The 19,656-nt window shown below is 37.4% G+C and overlaps 1 protein-coding gene across 1 annotated transcript in view; it reads left to right on the top strand.

Annotated features, from left to right (window-relative positions):
• VWA3A (von Willebrand factor A domain containing 3A) overlaps positions 1-18,719 on the top strand; it is a 30,203-nt gene extending 11,484 nt beyond the window's left edge. The window contains exons 17-31 of the mRNA XM_088064317.1: positions 583-781; positions 1,223-1,293; positions 2,293-2,451; positions 3,807-3,897; positions 4,911-5,021; positions 5,415-5,512; positions 5,662-5,814; positions 6,339-6,447; positions 7,141-7,285; positions 7,752-7,896; positions 8,930-9,081; positions 9,340-9,466; positions 10,042-10,139; positions 10,507-10,570; positions 18,639-18,719. Coding sequence (XP_087920443.1) covers positions 583-781; positions 1,223-1,293; positions 2,293-2,451; positions 3,807-3,897; positions 4,911-5,021; positions 5,415-5,512; positions 5,662-5,814; positions 6,339-6,447; positions 7,141-7,285; positions 7,752-7,896; positions 8,930-9,081; positions 9,340-9,466; positions 10,042-10,139; positions 10,507-10,570; positions 18,639-18,719 — 1,803 coding nt within the window. The remainder of the gene's footprint in view (positions 1-582; positions 782-1,222; positions 1,294-2,292; positions 2,452-3,806; positions 3,898-4,910; positions 5,022-5,414; positions 5,513-5,661; positions 5,815-6,338; positions 6,448-7,140; positions 7,286-7,751; positions 7,897-8,929; positions 9,082-9,339; positions 9,467-10,041; positions 10,140-10,506; positions 10,571-18,638) is intronic.
• The last annotated feature ends 937 nt before the right edge of the window (positions 18,720-19,656 follow it).

The raw sequence follows: 19,656 nt of genomic DNA on the forward strand, positions 1-19,656 counted from the left end.
ATGGGAACAAAGACACAAATAATTTTCCAGTGAAGCTCCGTAGCACGTTATGTAGAAACAGCTCCTGTTTTTATCCCAGTAATCCCTTGCTTGGATCCATGTTTGTAGTGAATGTGCTCCATGGCTTTTAAGTCGTGTGCACAGCCTCGAGTTTTCACATGTGTGCAGTGAGGTGTCTCCTGCTTTTGTTACCAAACCTCTAGAAATTCTGGGCAGACCTAAGAAATTATTAAAGCCTGTATAGCTGACAAGAAAATGAGGGACAGATGGACAGTTTCATCCCTACCTTGCTTCAGTGCACTGCTAAATTGATGTCCACGATGTCTGCCTTTGGTTCCCAAATCTACCCCAGCTCACCTCTTGCCTGCAGTAGAGCTGTTGCCACTGTAGCCAGCAATAGTGCTAATTGTGTGTCTGCATGGACTGAGGAGGCATTGGACTACTCAGGGTAGGTTCCTGTGCTGAACTGCTGCAGCTGGGAGGATTTGAGGATTTGTACAACAGACAGGAACCAGTGGAGTAGATGGTAGCTTGTCTGAGGTAGAGGCTCACCCCGATGTTTCTTTTTCCTCTGTCTTACAGCACACAATCAGTGCTTATGTGGCTGAGGCTTGTGGAGGTTTTGATTTCCAGCTCCATGTCTGCCTATTCAGTGTAGCAAAGGGCACTGACTCCAGTGGGATTATTCCAGCCCGCTACGCCAACCCAAGGGAAACTGCCTGTGCTTTTAAAGAAATTGTTCAGGCAGCCAGTGGAAGGTTTCACTGGTTTGGAGAAGCAGGTATGAGCAAAGGAAAGTCAACACATACTTCTTTTTCATTAATGAAATAATATTCATTAATGATTTTTACTCCCAAACCAAGTAGTTTTCTTCTTTTAAGATATGCTGATGCTGTACTAGCACTTAGATATAAACACAGGTCATAGTTTTATTGCAATCACATTGCAGAATATTATAATGCAGCCTTAATTAAGGAATTTGGGTTGTTTTTGGTTTTTTTTTCTATTTGAATTCACTATTTTCTGGTAGCCTTTTTAAAGGTGCTTTAAAATATAGTTATTGATATGGTAAGTCCAGATGATCAGGCTTGCAGGAAACAAAGGTTTTTTGGTCCTCTGTATTGGTATTTAGCATGTCATACAAATCGTTGTATATTTTAGAAAATCCTTACTTTGTACACTTTAAAAAACCTGTGCTAATTAGAATCTATTTGATTATCAGGTATTTTTGAAAGTGATGATATTACTAGTATTATATCTGAAATGGAAAAAGCAAAGAACTACTCCCAAAAGGTATGAATTACATAGAACTTTTTAAATTACTTTTCCTCCTTAAAAAATTCAACAGTGTTTGTTCAGCTGACAATCCAGGAGCTTGAACAAAACCGTTTTATGGTGAGCAGGAATGTTCTAGAGTGTGAGAATAGTGACCATAGAGTAAATATGGACTAGAAAGCAGTTGCACAATAGCACTACAGTGACTGGTGTTGGAGTAGCCGTGATTCCATACCAAATACAAGTTTACAGTTCGAGTGATTCTCCTGTTTTTTGCCAATCCTGTGATGAATTCTTTTCAAGTAAATTAATTCTTCATTATAATAAAGTTATATATGTTACATGCAAATGAATAATGCTACATTCTTGTAAGTCCCAGGATAGGGAGGGCTTGTCATTACCACAGTGGTTTTGTTCTGAAACAGTTTTTTTTTCAAGTGTACTGAGGTTTTTTCAAGTGTACTGAGGGTGTAGAACTAGACTGTATCTCACCATATTCCATGCACATGACTTTTTTCCAAAGATATCTAACAGAATAACTGAGGCAGTATAGCCAGCCTGGAAGTGTGGTGGCTGTTTCTTATAAAAGTGTGAAGAGAAAGAGATCTGCAGTAAGAACCTTGTCCAGAGGGCTGAGTACCCTGTTGAATGCAAGTCTGAGTCACAAAAATTGGACTTTTTTAAAAGAAGAGCTGGTGGCTATTCAATGACACCTTAAAATAATTTGTTATCATTTAACAGTTGCATATACTTGTTTCACCATCCTCCACATTGCTCTAGCCTTGGTCTATACACACTGCTGCCTTTTGGATTAGTCTGTTTGCCCAGAGCAGGAAGGGTTTCCATACAGTGTGTTTGAGCAAGCACTCAATGGTTTCTGTTCAGTAAGAGGTGTTAAGCGTTATCAGATAGGATATTTATTATTATAGTAGTAGATACACAATACCTGTCTTTGAAATATCATTTCCTTAAATTCCATGTATATGAATTACTAATCAATGTGGATTTCCATTTCAGTGTGCATTCCTAGTGGAGTCCTTAAAGCAACGCTCAGTAAATCAGTCTGTGAAACCCATCACACCAGAAGGAGACTCAAATGTGTTTATGAGGAGTGAGAAAAAAAAAACACAGAAGGTGCCATCTCCTAAACCCACAGCTGTGAGTCTGGCTAGAATGGTTTGAAATGGTCCCATCTTTAATATACTGTGTTAATTAAAGATCCTGCTGAGCTATTGGGTACTCCTCTTGGTGAGAGAAGTGCTCAGCTGAAAATTTGAAGAAATAAGAGCAGCACTGTGATAGTACTTCGAATTTATGTTTGCATTCAAAATGCTACATATACCAAAAAGTGCATCATACTGAGTAATTAATTATAATGGAACCACACTGTCTTGTCAAAAGGTATCTAAATAATCCTTCCTCTGACCTTAAAAGATAAAGCAGAAATGTGCTTTACCAAATTACATCTATTTTGCAAGTCCTTCTAGAAGGATATTATGATGTTCTGCTCATTTACAGATGAGACAGATGCAGCTCACTAGCATGTCTGGCCTCACAGAGAGCCAGCATAAAACAAGACCAAGATTCAGGATTTGTTTCCTGGCTGCTGTGCTTATTTCCATGGAGCTGCACTACAGAATCCCTTGGGATTTTGCTAGTGTTTGTTCATTTTAACTGTGCATATGTCTGTTTTGAGTAGGTGTGTACATCTGTAATATGCATAAAGGGCCAGCGCTTACTGGAACTTTCAGGTCTCATCTTTGAAATGGGAATGGCATTGTAGGTGTGGGAATGTAGGGAATGGGAATGTAGGCGTGGGAATATTGCAAAGGCTTTGTAGGTTTTCCAGGGTGTTTTATCAAAGGTGACATGTTCTCAACACCTCGTCACAAATGCAGGAGAAACTAATTACTCAGAGATAACAATAGAGTGTAGTTTTGCAGAGATTAAACTTGTATGAAACGGGTACAGGATTGTCTGTAGATGTTTGGTAATATTTATAGTAGAGATGCATGTTAAATTAGATGTCAGTTGCTTGAAGGCTCAGTGTCACAGCAAGTCTTACCCTAGAGTAGGGTTAAACAAGTGCTTGTGTTGTTTAGCAGACTGCTCAGCCCCTAGAGGGATAAGCCAAACCCAAAGGAGAAATTACTGGTGTCAGCACTAGATTTTCAATAGTCATTATAATGAAGATACTAAATACTGCATTCTATAAAGCAAGGTCATTACCATACTAGACTGCTCCTTCAGGTGGCAAAAAATGGTCCAAACTCCTCTCCATGTAGATGCTAGTCTTCAGGTTTATGGTAGCAGATGATATTGGCAAGATAATTAAAACAGAGCAATTAGTTACTTAACCCAGCAAGAAACTGCAAATTAATGTGTTGTCATGACAGTCTGTGGATTAGTCAAATCCAGAATAAAGCAGGAATTAAAGAATAAAGAAGCATAGTTCCAGATTAGAATCATGCAGTTACAATCCGGCTAAAACACTTTTTACATTTATTTTTTTGTTATTAAAGGTGCTTAAGGATGTTAAAGACAACCATGGTACAGAGAGAAATACTCCTGTAAGAGTACTAGCATGGCGTCCTCCTAGCACCAAAGCAGGAATTCCACCAGGTCTGTATGGATTAGGGAGTTTTTGTCTTCAGTTTCATTTGGGTTTTGCTTAAAAGACCATATTTAAGATTTTAGAAACACCTGAAATTGTAATATTTAATCAGATTTATAGGAACCATCATGCTTGTTTTGGAATTCCTTTGGGATGAGTTTTAGCTGTTATTTATCTTGTTTGTTTCTACTCTGTGCAAGGAAGGAACTCTGCACAGCTGTCATTTCCAGGTCCTAGGATTGAATACCTGACCTTTATCAGGAAATGTCAAATGTGTCTGATGGAAAGTAGAACCCCACTGTGTTCTATACCTGAAGCCATAAGGCTCAGCAGTTCAGACATATATTATGTTTTTAGTTCAATGTATACATTGCCACTAAATCTGTTAGATCCCATTTTAATTAATATGCTGTTCCACTTGATGTATTTATGATCTAGTAATGAAGGAAAACACAACACCAGTGTCAGGTTGTCTGAAGTGCTGGTTCTTCCAACTGCTTCTGGTATATGAAAAGCTCTTAAACTGATTCCAGTTACTGCTGGTCCTTTAAAGCCCAATTCATTTCTCCTCCGTTTTTTTTTCCTGTGTTTTTTCTTTGTATCATCGCTAACATTCGCAATTTTTCTTTAAATTAAGTTTTAGTCTTCAAATCTACTGATGCTGATGTGTAGCAGTGTTTACAAATCTGGATTCATATTTGCATCTGAGGTCCTCTCTACAAAGTTAACTGATTTCCTCCAACAAATATTGTGCTTGTTCAAACCCCTAATTTTTTTCAGACTAACTCCTGTGACATTCTTCCTGATTGTAATTTCTATATTTCTAAAGGTTTCATTTCTATTAAAGCTTCTTAAGTAGTGCTATAATATGATTTTTCTTAATCAGTATCAAAGAAAATGAAGCATTTTTAATTGTGGTAATAGGAAAATACGAAGAGAACAGAGTTGAATTCTTCTCATGTAAGAGTTTTATCCAGATGAGCTAAATTAATGGGTTTTTTTAATCTATTATTACTTGTAGCACAAACAGTAAAAGAACAGCCTCAGACTGAGAATGAAGGAAAGCACAAATCCAGGAAGCAGCCAGAGCTTTCTGTGTCTGTATTTTACACTGAAGAAGGAAGAAACGTGGGTATGTGTTATCAGGATGGGATGGGTGAAGCCCTTTTCTTATCAGCACTTCTATTATAAAACTGGCAGGATGATAAGTCACTGATAACCAGTATGCCTTGAACAGTGAGTGGGAGAGAGTTTCATTTACCAAACAGTGGTAAGGATTTTTACTTTGGGTGCAGGTGGGTGGCACTTTTTGCCTGTGTTTTTTTTGTTTTGTTTTGGTTTGGTTTTTTTTGAAGGGTTTTTCTTTTATAAAGTCCCTTGGGATCTTTTGGTCCAAGGTGCTCCAAGGAAAGGCACTGTGAACATGGTTTAGTTGATGACAGAAGATTTGGTTCAGAATTTCTTGAAGTGACAATTTATTTAAAATAAGTGAATCTTTAAGGTACTTTGTTCGTTTCTTAAATAGGTACAATATATCAGAAGTATCCAAAGGCAGTGTGCATAAGAAAATCTATTTGCTCTGTCACGTTGCCAGAGGATGAGGAAATCTGTTCAAGCAAAGAGGTATTTTTCTCCTTACTATTAAATTGCCATTTTGGAACTGTCCATCTGAATTAATGTAAATGTTAATTGTGATTCTGTACAATGTGTTATTACTTAAACTTTTCTAATATTTGCCAACAATCAATTGCTCTATTTGTTTGTCTTACAAGTGGCTGACCAAGTACAGTATTAAAAAGCTTAAACTGGAATTGCCCAGACTGATGTTTGGTCCAGGCTGTACCCACCAGAAGAAAACTGTGCAGTCTCTGCACAAGAAAGTATCAGCAAAATACTGTTCTATCTTCCCCAGGGCAGAAATCAATGTAGGTATTTGCAGATGTCAGGTACCCACATTATTGAAAAGCTTTGTTTATTATTTGTGAATGATGATTGATGTTTATGACTTTCTAGTATGATGTTCTCTCCACTCTGCCCTGTTCTTTCTGAATCATACTTCCACTATCAAGCTAGAGAAGGTCTTTTATTCACCACAAAAAAAACACTTAGCATGCTTGGAGTCCAAACTGCATGTTCTTTAGAATGTGTAGCATTGCCTCTGCTCATACAGTATGAAAAATAATTTTTAAAATTTAAATAAAACTTTTCAAAATCATGTGTGAGTGGAAACTGGAAAAATGTTGGATCTTGATTGTTTCAGTTTGTGTAATGACTGGAGAGAAGCACAGAAAGTTAAGTGCAAGCAGCAGAGTCACAGAATATTTCTTACCATATTTCATAGATGTAAAGACAAAAATCTCCCTGGTATCCAATGCCATCATTGCATATATAGCAGCTGAGCTCAGATTTCCTCAAGTAAGATGCTCTTGCACAAACTGAATTTTTTCAGGGGGTTGTGAAACATCTGCAGTTTCACCCTAAAGAGCTGGAAACCTACACAGAACAACTGGAGAAGGTGCTGCAGCGCTATATCCAGAGAGTGCAGTGGCTTCTCTCAGGTATTGGTGTGCCTCTGCTTTTCTGTAAAGCACAACTTCAATATATACATAAACCTTCTTGTGTGCTATTTCTGGTAAAATAGATCTGAATGTAAATCTGAACCTACAATGTGAATAAAGATTCTCTGTCTTGAATTTCATTTCAAGTTTAAAACTTATTTTTGTGAATACAAGAGAATTCAGCATCTGTGCAGCTGATAAACATCTCACTTGCTGACAAATAATTCGTTTTTAGTTGTTATGTGTTCCTGAATTCAGAGCAGAATCTTTCCATCAACAGAATACATACAGTAACATATACAAGCAAAATTAGTTTTTCTGCATGTTTTGCTAAGAATGTGCCCTGCTTAGAATTTCAGCATCACTATTGGTGAAGAATATTTTGATCTCTCTGCTGCTCATAAAGATCTTTATTGGGAAACAGTTCAATTTTTTGCTGAGTTGTAAAGGAGCTGCAAATTATTTAGTGCAAGTTGCTGCAATTAGCTAGTAATTAATGCTTAATAGTGCTAGTTTTGAAATGGCCAAAGACTTTTCTATTGTTAAGCTTTCAACTACCTAATTGCCACATAGATTAGACTAAATTATGTAGAAATGTGCACAGAATTACCCCTAAAGACTGATGATTTACATTATGCTCAATAAAATAAGCCTATTTAATAACTCTTAATTAGTTTTAATGTTTTGGCCCAGGAAGCCGAAGATTGTTTGGTACCATTTTAGAAGCAAATGTCTGTGTTCTGATGGATACATCTGGTTCCATGGGCCCATATTTGCCACCCGTCATGAAAGAACTTACCTCCCTTATCTGGGAACAGCTGAGAAAAAATGAAGTCAGGTATGGTGAATTACTGATAAAGACTGAAATCTGCACTCATTATTATGTAATCAGATTGCTTAATAATTATAGTAATACAGCACTGAAACACAATTTCAGTAATTATTGTATGTTAGAGTATAATGTGCATGTAACAAGAGCTGCTTTTTCTGTTGTTTTACCGGTTTTAAGTTCTAAACTCTTAAGACCTGAGCTTCTGCTGTAGGCTGATGCTGTTTACCCTCTTAGGCTCAGCATTCCCATAGACTTTCTGTTCATGAAAAGGAAGATATGCTTTTTGACTCTTCCAAGGCTGAAGATCTTCATCCAATACTAGGCTCTTTGATAGGGGGTTTGGTTTGGTTTTTTTACTGTTTGGTTTATTTTTAAAAGAATTTTATATATTTACTTATTTTAAAACTGTCTTATCCAAAGTGACTTGTTGTACTGGTTAGGGTTAAATGTTGTGGGTCATCTTTCTCCTCAGGTTTAACCTGCTGAGATTTGCAGAAAATACAGAGAGTTGGAAAGAACATCTTGTAGAGGCGACTGATGAAAGCTGCCATGATGCTGTGCAGTGGGCTTCCACATGCCATGCTTGTGGGAACTCCTGCATCCTTGCAGCTTTACAGGTTGGTGTGCCACAGCTTGGAGAACACATCCTGTCTTGTGGTAAAACACTTGCCTGGTGACATTCTAGGAAAATTATTATGCCCAAGTGTACAACATCTTTATATGCAAATCACTGAACAGTTTAGAAATCAAGTCACTGTTTCTGACCCCAGGGCTCATAGATACTCATATTAGTTGCTCATACTAAGTTTTTTAAAAAAAGCCAAATATCAATAGTTTTGTTAATATTTGTGTTCAAAGAATACTGGAGAGGGAAAATAGCCAGTTGCTCAAAGTGATGTTTATGTACAACTGTGGCTGTAGTATGTTACTCTGACCTAAACTCGATTTTAAATAAGCAGTGTTTGTTGGAATCTTATGGGTTTTGAGTACAATTCTTGAACTTTAGTAACAAATGAAGAAATTTTTCTCCTATAAAAATTCTCAGTGTAGAAATCAACTAGTAAGAATAACTTAAAACTGAGCTTGCAATTTCACGAGATTTAAAATAGGAATCAAAAAAGAAATGTTGCTTTTAATGAACAATCCTTCTTCCAGACATCTTTGCACAATCTCTGTATAAATGTTACAGCATTCATCATGACTAAAGTCCTGTAGAGCTGCAAGGCATATGTGTAGTACAAAGATATCCACCGAGTCAATTACTGCAGCAAATTTTCATAATACTCATTCAAGTCCTAGTGAGTCTGATTTTCAGACATTAAACACCTTTAACTACCATAAAATATGATGTAAAAATCTTTTGTCAGTAGTTCTCCAAAACCAGTTAATCTTCTTTTTTCAGTAAGTCAATTTTTTGCAATGTCCTGCTTATAAATATGTTGTCTTATGCTACAAACTATCTACTTAAATCTTCAAATTTATATCCTTGATCTCCTTCCCTAATGAATGAAAATGAAAAGACAAAACTAAGTTGATTAATGATGAGGCAAATATACAGCTATCTTAAATCATTGGAATGGTATTTTTGTTCCATAGTATAACTTTTCATATAAATGTACAAATTATTTAAGCTTATTTTCTGCTTTTCAGAAGGCTCTCAGTTTCCAAGGTGTAGAGGCACTGTATCTATTGACTGACGGAAAACCAGACACCAGTTGCAGTCTGATTTTGAAAGAAATTGAAAGATTGATAAAGAAACAAGATATTAAAATCCACACCATTTGTTTTAGCTGTGCAGACAGGTATATGATACTTTGCAAGAAAAAAAAAAATCTCTTAAAATGACGACTTTATTTATTGTCAGAGGTCTGTGCTGCCAAGATGGTAACAGGGAAGGTTTTTCTGACACAGGTAATTGCCACATTTTATACAGGAATTTATAATTATGTCCTCCAATCTATTTGTTTTGATGTCATATTTTTGAGGAGTTCTTAGAAATTCTTTTGCTGTTGCTTTTGGCAAATAATTTTCATAAATAGCTTTCTACTTTATGCTAACAGAGGAGCTGTTGAATTCCTGAAGAAGCTTGCTTCCCAAACAGGAGGGCGCTTCCACTGCAGTTCTGGAGGTGAAGATGGACAATTAGCAGCACACAGAATATTGACAGAGGGGCTGGATGATGAAGATGTATGTTAAATAAATTGTTTTGTTTTGTTTCATTGCAACTTAGTTCATCAGTAGAGAAACTTAATTTAAAAAAGAAGAACGAGAAAAAATAATACAAAATTTCTAGGATATTTCATATTGAAACCAAAACCAGAAATCATAGTTTTGCCTTTCTGCTAACTGCCTTGGTGAGGTGCCCAAGCCCATGAAAGGAATACACAGTGCAATATAAGTTTTGAAAGAGAAGTCAAAAGTGTATAATATGTCTGCATGTGTTTTTTAAGCTAACTTCAGCTTTTACTGTCTTCTTATCCTTGCCATCTTGTGTTTCATTTAATTGTAAAATCCTTATACAGTGCTTAGCACATCAGTCCTCCAGCATGAGACCTCAGGCATTGCCACGGCAGAACAATGTTACTGAGCAGAACCAGGTTCAGTCTAGGCTTGCTCTGCTCTGCTCTCCTCTAGTAGAGGACCACTAGACCAAGACCTCCTCTGCAAGTAGGGAAATTCAGAGCTTAGGATCAGTTAATTAAGTTGATGAAACAGAAAATAACAAATAGGTGCAAGTTAAAACATTTTAACAATGTTTTCAGAATCCAGTTTTCCCTTACTTTGAAGGAGATGATTTAAAGAAACTTACTCAAGAAGTAGCAAAAGCTAGAAGTTTCTTAAAGCAGGCAAAATCTTGGAGGTGAGTATTTATCAAGAATCTTTGTATTTATTATTTAGTGGAATGAAGACAAGAATATCTGACTCCCAATATCTGTTATATAAAAAAATAGACCTGGAGAATTGTCTAGAATAGGAGTGAAGGACAATTAAATTGTATTGACCCATATGTTTCTTCACTGTTACCCTTCCTAACTGCCAATCCAGAACCAGAAAGCACCAATTCAATAGGAATGGCAGGCAAAAGTACCTGCAAAAGACCTTTTAAATGCATTATACCTCCACATTGAAAAGTCACCTAAGATCAGAGCTAAACAAGGCTCCAAGGTGTTCTATGCCTCTGTGAAAAGCTGCTGTAATTCTTTAGGGTTTGTTTTTCTTTCAAACAGATTATTGCTTGAAAAATGGAACACAAACCAAAAAGATGACTCTGGCTTTCAAAAAAGTGTTCAGGTAAACAGTCACCTCATTTACATCATAGCTTATGTATAGTTCATGTATTTCAGTAGAAGGGTAATATTTTATTAAATATTCGTTTGTAGCAGTGACTTTTCCCAAAATTGGAAACATTTGTAATGATTTTAGTTCTTAGCTGAGATAGTCCAGAGTAAAACCCCATATAACCAAAGAACAGCTCAAAGAAAACTGTTTGGGGTGAAAAGAGCAAGGCAGATGTGTATTTGTAGTTACTACTGGTCTAGCAAGCAGTTAAGCACGTGAGATGGTTAGAACTAGACGCAATGGCTGTAATAATAATTGTGGCATGGGCTGCATGATTTATCTGTTAAATGAACGAGACAGACTGAAAAAAGACCCCACTAATATCAAAAGCATCCCCAGCAAACATGGGACTATCATTACAGAGTAGTGGGAGAGGCAGCTGGGCAAACTGAACCTCTCACAGAGCCAACCTGCTGCTTTAAATTGGCAAAGTAAAATCCACAGGAAAAGAGAAATTACTGTGTGGAAGTACTTTCTCAGGGTTAAACAAGGCAGAAGCCTTTGTCACAGAGCTGTTTGAGGAAAAACAATGGACACACAGACAACTGCAGAGTTGCACTAGAGAATCTTGGCCTGCCAAGATATTCATCAAGAAATTGGGTAAGGCAGATACAGAGCAAGGTTTTTAAAAATCCTTGTTTCTATAGGTGTAGTTTGTATTTTGGTTCAAAAACATTGCCCGGTCAGTCAAATAAGAATATAAAGAAATCCAGTCCAACCTGCTGGTGAAGAATGCCTGGTTCATGGAGAGTGGACACCTGGAGTCTGGTGTGCAAGAGTGTGTCAGAGTGTGGCTGAGTCTGCAGAATTCAGCATTTAAGAGCTGATCACTCACGAGAGATGCTTGGAGAGGGAACAGATATAAAAACATCCTATAGGAGCAAGGAAGTTGTTACAGGCATGCAGAGATAAAGGCCGGTGTTCCACAACTATCTCTGTATCTCATTGTTCCAAGGAAAATTGTATTGCTGGTGAAGTGTATAGGAAGGCATTCCTGTTAAAATTCTCAAGAAAGTGCATAGCACTGTAGCCCCATCAAACATTTAAGTAAGGAAATCTGATTACTTTCAGTTTAAGTTAAATTGTTTTTCCATTACTATTTTGTCAATGGTGACACTGAGCCCATGGATTTTATATATTTTGAGTTGTATTTTAAAAAGTATTCATGTGCTTCACTTGTAGGATTAAATTTTAGACCAAGAAAAGGTGCTGAAGAGGTTTGGAATCATACCATTAACCTGTTTCTTTTCAAAGTGTGCTCACACCTTCCAGCTTCAAGCAGAAAGAAAGGTTTTTTTCTTTGTTGTCACAACTGTTGGCAAGACAAGAAGTTGCAGATGATAAGTGCTGCACTGACTCCACTTGAAGATTTTGCAAGATACAAAGTAAATCAAGCCCTGAACCCTATGAAGTTTAAATATAAGTAGAGGATAGTTTTCAATATCGTTAATACAAATTGTAAAAGTGTATGGATCAGTAGTTACACAGGGTCACAACTTTTGTTTCTCTTTTATTGCATTGTATCAATAATTTCTTCATTTAGTTGCTGGTATGTCTAAATTGCCTTTTTTGTCTGTTGGTTTGAGAATTCTTTACTGGTGCTTATTATCACTAGCAGATGGGACAGGTGGCTGTGATATTAGGAAGAGAATTCTTTATGCCAGTTTTGCATAGAAAGTCCAAGAAATAACCTTAATGGAGAAAACAAAGCTTGTAATTCATGTTTTTGCACAGAGAAGTTTTGCTAATAATTATTTCAACTCTGGATGGTGACTCAGAAATTACCATACATGCAAGAAAATAACACCCTGTTGCTGATGTAGCCTGGTTGTGTTTGTATAACTGGACACTGCCTATCTTCTGAGCAGTTCTGTTCTTACATATTTCCTGTCTAGAAAGATTAAAAATATGTTTACTAGTATCAGTAGAAATATACTCGGTTTTTACTGATTTTTGTAATGACAGCTCGCTAGTATTTGGAGATGGTCACTGTTGTTTTTTAGAGGATTAGAAATTCATCTCAGATGTTTAATAAATGTAATATAATAAAAATGGATTCATAATTAAAAATTAAGATACTTGATCTGCATTTATTCAGGAGCCATCTGCATCTCCTGAGTGCCACTGGATATGCTGTGATATGGGAGATTGTGTCTTTTCTGTCCCTTTGTCTCTTTTGTCTCTATAGAGAATTAAAAATTACTTCTGTCATAAAGGTATCTATTTAGTGTTGTATGCTCTGAACCAGGTGACTCCTGCCTTCCATGCTAGTGCCAGCCTTTACTAGAATGCTGCAGTTAAACTGATGCTTTGTGCTATGCATCACTTTCTGTGATTTTATTTGTGGATGTGTGTAACTGCTGAGATGATTTGATATGAAAATGTTAATTGTAAATTAATAGGATTGGTTACAGTTCTATTTGGGGTATAGATGATGATCACTGGTAAAATGAGGATTTGTACTAACAGAAATGTTAAAACAGTAAATCCAGGTAGAAAGGATGAGCTTTCTGTATTGCCAAAAAGGCAATTTCTTATTTGTTTCTTGGAGGGTTTAAGAAATTTCACAGTACTGTTGCATAGATTCTTATATTCCTATAAAAGTACTTCAAAAGAATTTAAAGGGAAACACTCTTATGAAGGTGTTAAATGGTATCAAAAGATCTTTATGAAGTAAGATCATAATGAACATGTTGGATTTTGCAAATGTGGATAAGCATCAGAATATTTCAGTCAGTTGTGTTAGACTGCAATTGTCGAAGCTCTCATTTAGAGCTTTCCCCTCCTCCATATAATATTTGGTGTTCAGAGGTTTTACTCTATCAAAACAATTGCATTTACACAGTGTCCCCATTGGCTGATTGTCAGCAGATCTGTAATCCCCAATTTGGGGTAGCCTACATTAATACTCATCACTGAGCTGTTTGTTTTGGCTTGGGCTGGGCGTTCATTTGTGTGGGCAGAGCTCAGCACGTTTGTCTGGTTCCCCTGAGCATGATCTCACACTCCAAGTAGGTGTTGGGAACTCAGGAGCCTTCTCTTTGCTGGTGGTGTGAGCTAAGGGCTTCTAAGCTTCCTGTTCAAGAAAATGAAATGAAAAGTAAGGAGCATATGTTGATGTTAGAATCTGTGTAAGCACAGAAGCTGTAAAAGAGTCAGGTATTACAGGATTGAGCCGTTACACCCCATCCAAGTTCTCTTCTTTTGTAAGTGTGTTTAGCTGTGCAGCCAAAGCCTTGTGGCCTTGCAAGCCGGTCAAGCCCTGCTACCTCCTCAGAGCAGTTCCTTCCTTTAAAATACAGATCCCATCTCCTTACTACCTTCCTGGAAACTCCCATCCTACCTGCTCCTCCTCAGGCTGAGGGCTGCTCGGCCAGGAAGATGTTTTCAGGAAATGTTTCAGTGGGGATGACCTGAGTAATACTTGGTCAGTGACTTCACTGCCCATCTGTCAGCTGTGTTATTTGCTTTCCTGGTTTGTGCTTGCTGGAACACAACTTACTGTATTCAAGACATAATAAAAGAGGAGTTTTATAATTGACTAAAGGCATATTTTTCTGCCAGCTTGTTTGTAATTCATGTCATTGCTGTGACTCACTGAATATGCTGATTTGTGTGCAATGACTTAAAGACAAATGGCTGAACCAGTTGCTACCTCCACGTGTGTGTGCAACCCCCTTCAGGAGGCTTTCGCAGTGGGAGTGTCTGTGGCAACTGCCATGTGGAGCAGCTCATGTGCTGCCGTAATTTCCATTTTCCAGCTGCTGAGCTAGGTTTAACTGGTGCAGATGTTCATAATCCTTAGCAAGGACTGGCAGTTCAGGAACTTCTTTATGCATGGTTCAGCCATAGCTGCTTCACGGGACAGCTTCCAGGAGAAGGGTGGGACAGCTTGGCATAGTAACAAATTCCTCTATCCAAATATGCCTGAATTTGAGTCACCCCCAGCAGTTCATGCTGCTTCAAAGGAGGGTAACAGCAGTGTGTGTTGTGTCCTTTAGAATTCTGTTCAGTAAGAATTTATCTGCCTTATAAGCCTGTTGCTACTGTTAATATGTAACTACAAACTTCCAAGACTTCAGGCACCCAAAGTGTTAATACAAGTAAGTCACTGGAATTTTCATGGAATTACTTTAATGCATCTAAATCAGATGTATATCAGATGTACATTTCATTCCATTGAACTTTGGTCCTTTGTGAAACCATCTGAAATAGGTGCTTATGAGATGTTTGCTTGCTGATTAGTTTAAATAAATAAATAAGTAATAGGAAGAGAGAGGAAGAAAGGAAAATGCAATTCCAGAAAATTGCCAGTGTCAAAAAATACCCTTTTCCTTCCCCGTCTCTGGTACAATAATGATAATTTAAGTTTGAGGTAGTGGATGCACTGGCAAAAGTAATTTATAAGGAGTCTGATAATTTCTGACTCATATCACGTGAGACTTCATCAGTTAGAATCTTAAATTCTACCCAGAATTTGGTAAGTACCTTAGGCAGACCTTGTAAGCCACAAGTTGATATCCTTTCAGTGACATGGGCTGCCTCTGTCACCATGGCCACTCCTAATGTGGCACCAAGGCTTTTCTAAATAGAGTAAAAACTAGCAAATAACAAACCTGTCAGAACTGCTGTTATAATTTCTTTCACACACGCATCTGTATAGTTCAACACTTTTGTTCTCTCTGTGATTCCCATGTGTAGCAAGCAAAGCTGTGATCTCTGCTAATTGTATGGAAATGTGCCTTTTTTCAGTACAATGTAATGCAATATTTTTATTTATGATGCTTTTGTATTTCTTCTCCTCAAATACTGCATAAACTGTCCTCTTCTTTAACAAGACCTAAGGGCTGATACAGGGATGTTCGTTGCTGCTGTGAGAAGTTGCTTTGTTTCTTCCTGTAATTCCATCCTGACTTGGCAATGCAGGCTCAGAGTTATCATTTCATTTGACCTGTAAATCAATCTGTGTAACATGCAAAGTAACCACGAACGCAAAGGAAATGAGGAAAAAGTAATTTGAAAAGCATTTTATGGAGCACATTCCAAGGCTGTATTTATGTGTGTTTTATTCCTTCCATGAGGAAACAGTGAAATATGCAGAACTGTAACACAAATACACAAAGAAACAGGAAAAAGGAAGGATAGAGTGAGAATATTTATGTATGTTAATGAAGAATGGAGGGATTTAAGAAGAACCTGATCTCTTAGCTTTGCAGCGAGGAATAAGGATCTGCATCTTCTTTTCCCTTCTGGCCTGGACTTAGAGCATTACATGGGTAAGTTGCTTTGCCTCTGTGTCTTACTCCTCTGATTTAGCAAGGAATGTGAAGAATGTTGTGTTACCATAACAATTTATGTCTTATATTGCATTTGTTGTTGTATCAATATTGTGTTGGTAAACTTTTTAAAGGATGACTTCATGCCTTAGAAATGTTTGATGTATCCTAATGTTTAGCATTTGGTTATATGAAAAATATTCTTAAGTTTCCTTTCCCAAATTCAGATCCCGTGATTTATATTTTTGACTAAAAATTCTAAGCCCAGCTAGACATCATTAGAGGAGAGCTCCTTTCTTTTTCTCTTCCATTAACATTGCAAGACCTGATATAAATGCTTTTTAACATTTTCTGTCTTCTCTCACATATAGGGTGAATATCTTACTGTTGTCACTTCCCTTCTGTCAGCTCTCTGTTGTTTTAGATGTCCTTGTTATGAAGGTGGTTGTTTTTGTAGTCACAAAGAGATATGTTCCCTTAGTCAAAAGTATTTGCACCCCACAATAGGTCTGCCCAGACCTCTCTGGGTCTGCAGAGGGGATCAGTGCTCTGTACCCTGTCCAAACAAGTCTCACCACTCTGAGTTCACAGACTGTGTCAGTACCTCTGATGGGGCATCTGCATGTGAACAAGTGCACAAGCAGGTGCTCAAACACACAGCAAGCTTGGGCAGCTCTACTAATTTAGGGCTTAGATACAGCAAAACCCTGTCCTTGAGTAGGTTTAAGAGAGAGCTTAGTCTCTTCTGATTTTCTGCTATTCCTCTGCCCTTAGGCACTCCAGAACATCCCATCCTGCCTGTGACTCACGCCAAATATCCAGCTGTCATCTTAACTCATGCCTCTGTTGAGCTCTTCATGCTCTGATTACTTTGTTAGAGGCTCTTTTCTGCATAGGATCTTCCACACTTGAAAACCTTTCTTCAGGTTACCCCACAGCTGGAGCACAGCTCCTGTTCTGTGTCCTGGAAGTGCAGAGCTGTAAAGTTCACAGGACCTGCTGAGTGACCAGGACATAGACTTGGTCTCACACACCTGCCTTCTGGGCCATGGTTTGAAACCCCTCTGGGGTCCAGTGTTCAGAACCAGCACCGGGATCAGGCTTTGTATGCTGGGGATGGAGATTGTCTTGTCTGTCTTATGCCAAATCCTATTTACTCAATTCAGCCTTGGGTCTGGCAGCATGTGATTTGAAATGAACTTGTGTAAGCATACTGGGTTCCTCTATGAAACAGTGCAATTACATTTCAACATTGCTTTACAGTCGAGATGTGAGCAACGTTTTCATAAGCCAACACACTTGAGTAATGCAGACCTCCTCCATGTAAATAAATGGACAAACTCCCTGACACCTTCCTGTTGTGTTTTAAAGTCATCTGCTACAAGTACTGGATGTTTTGTTAGTTTCTATGTGCCTCCATGAATTACGAATGGTCATAGAAGAAAAAGTAGAAAAAGACAGTATAGAGTTGTGATTCAAGACCAAAAGCAAGCTCCAATATTAATGCAGCAGCTTTTCTCCTTGTAACTTTAGCTTCTGTTTCTTTCAGAAATATTTAGCAGGATGCATTGAATAGAGTATGACCATCCCTCTTTACTAAAGGTAAGAGAATAAGCATAACAGAAGAGGTACAAAATACCAGTTCTGAAAACTCCTCTGAGGTGTCCCCTTCTTGCCAAGGTAGAAACCAAAGCCAAGTTAAAATGCTCTTTGTTAAATTTCACTGAAGAGTGAGGGACTGATAACCTTAGAATAAGCTGACAAGCTGCTTTGAATTGTGAGAGAGTTCTGGAATAGTTCAGGGATAAAATGGGCACTTTATTTCTTGCATTAAATGGTAAAAGCTGTCAGTGCTGTGGATAGCTCAAAACAGACAGTTTTGTGTTCTTGGGGATTTTACTTTGAGCTGAGCTTGTCACTCACTCAGCAATCCAAGAAGTGCAGATTAATCTGACAGGTTCAATATTCTGGTTCTAATGCTGACGATAGGGACTTTAGAACATACATGTTATACGAAAACATATTTGCCTAGGTGTCAGTTTGAATTCTTTTCAGCACATGAACGTGAAATTACATTTGAATTGCAATTAGTTACCTATGACCTTGAGATATTTCTAACATGCAAACATTCAAAATTGTAGTAATTTATATTTAGATGTGGGAGTGTTTCTTTAGCATCTTAACTACTGTTTTGAGACTTAATTTTAGACACACCCATTTAAAAATGTTGGCTTTGATTTCTCATTGTTTAATTTGCAAAAGCATGTGTGTTTTAAAAGTGCTTTAAAATCTTAGTATAGAGCACATATATAATATTAATAATTTAATTAATTCATCATTCATTTTAAATGCATTCTTTAACAATACATCACCTTTTCCTGTTCTCTTGTGCACAAGGTAGTTTATTACCTTCATTCCTCCTGGAAGACAGAGAACAACCCTTGTACCTACAGATAAACCTCTCTGCAAATACAAAATTGGGTTGGGGATGGAGATAAAAAAATCAGGATGAAAGAATTAGTAGCATTGCCAAAGAGGAATTTTGTTTCTTCTTTAGTAGTTTATCTACAGAATGATGGTACCAATGGTATATTTGTGTTGTGTATTGTCTTATACTTTTACCTGGTATGTGAGAGGTCCCATCCTGTTCAGAATGGTCTGATGTGGAGAATATTTTATGCTTTTATCCTGAAAAGGAACGTAAATTATGTACAAATTAAGCCCTGCCCTTTTTTGGCTCTCAGCCAACCACCAGCTACGAAGGAGCAGGAACAGCAAAAGGCCTGAGCACACAGGAACTTCTCTGTCTGCCTGAGAGCACCTGATGCCCTTGAGTCACGAATTGTCCAGCACAGAGACATCTCACCCTCTTACCTGGACAGGAAGGCCTGGGAGAGCACTGACTGCAGGATTCTACCAAGGGTACTTACTACTTCTTTAGCTATTTTAAAAAAGCTGATATGTTCGACTTTAACTTTGTATGGGAAGTAATTAGAACATTTCTGATATTTGAAATTACAGTAGGGGAGCTAAGAGCAACTCACACTACATGTGCTGCATGAGATGTGTCTATGTTCATCAGCAGAATACATTAATAAATAAGAATAGCTCCTACAAATTTAAACCTTAAGGAGATATTAATGACAAATGTTCAAATATATACCATTTCTCAAATATCTTTTTGTAATATATGTGATAAGCTTTACTTTCCCTTACAGTGTATAAAAAGATGCTTTTTCTCAGAAGATAAGGCAAAATAATTTTATATGGCTTAAAACTCCTGCATTGCATACTCTAGAGACACAGATTTATGTTTCCTTGCTTGAACAGGACAGCATACTTGTTTTAGTTGTATTACATTAGCTGTAATTTAAATTTTGATTTGGAAACATGGATTATTTTTCTTTTTTGAAATATCAGGATGTTTTTCAACATAAGGAGTTTGTGTTTTACAGTGTTACACCACTCAGTTTACTGAACTGAGTGAACTGACATTGGTGTTAAAACCATGTAACAGTGTGGAGAATATGGTCCTTTTCTGTGTCTGAAATCTAAAACCCAACATATAAAATAAGAAGAATATCACAAACAAAATTGTAAAATACTAAGTAAGCAATGGCTAAAGTAGTCCATAATTTTGTGTGCTGTGGCTGGACTTTGTGTTACTTTTCTAGAATTTTTGTCACCCTGGAAGTGAGAGCTACTGGCTGAGCCCTGTTTATGCCTGAGCTCTGCTGAAGCCTGGAGTACATGGCTGAGAGC

Source organism: Pseudopodoces humilis, chromosome 18, assembly GCF_049639895.1.
Source record: "Pseudopodoces humilis isolate 2021_Gansu_Grassland_sample_001 chromosome 18, ASM4963989v1, whole genome shotgun sequence".
Lineage (NCBI taxonomy): Eukaryota > Metazoa > Chordata > Aves > Passeriformes > Paridae > Pseudopodoces > Pseudopodoces humilis.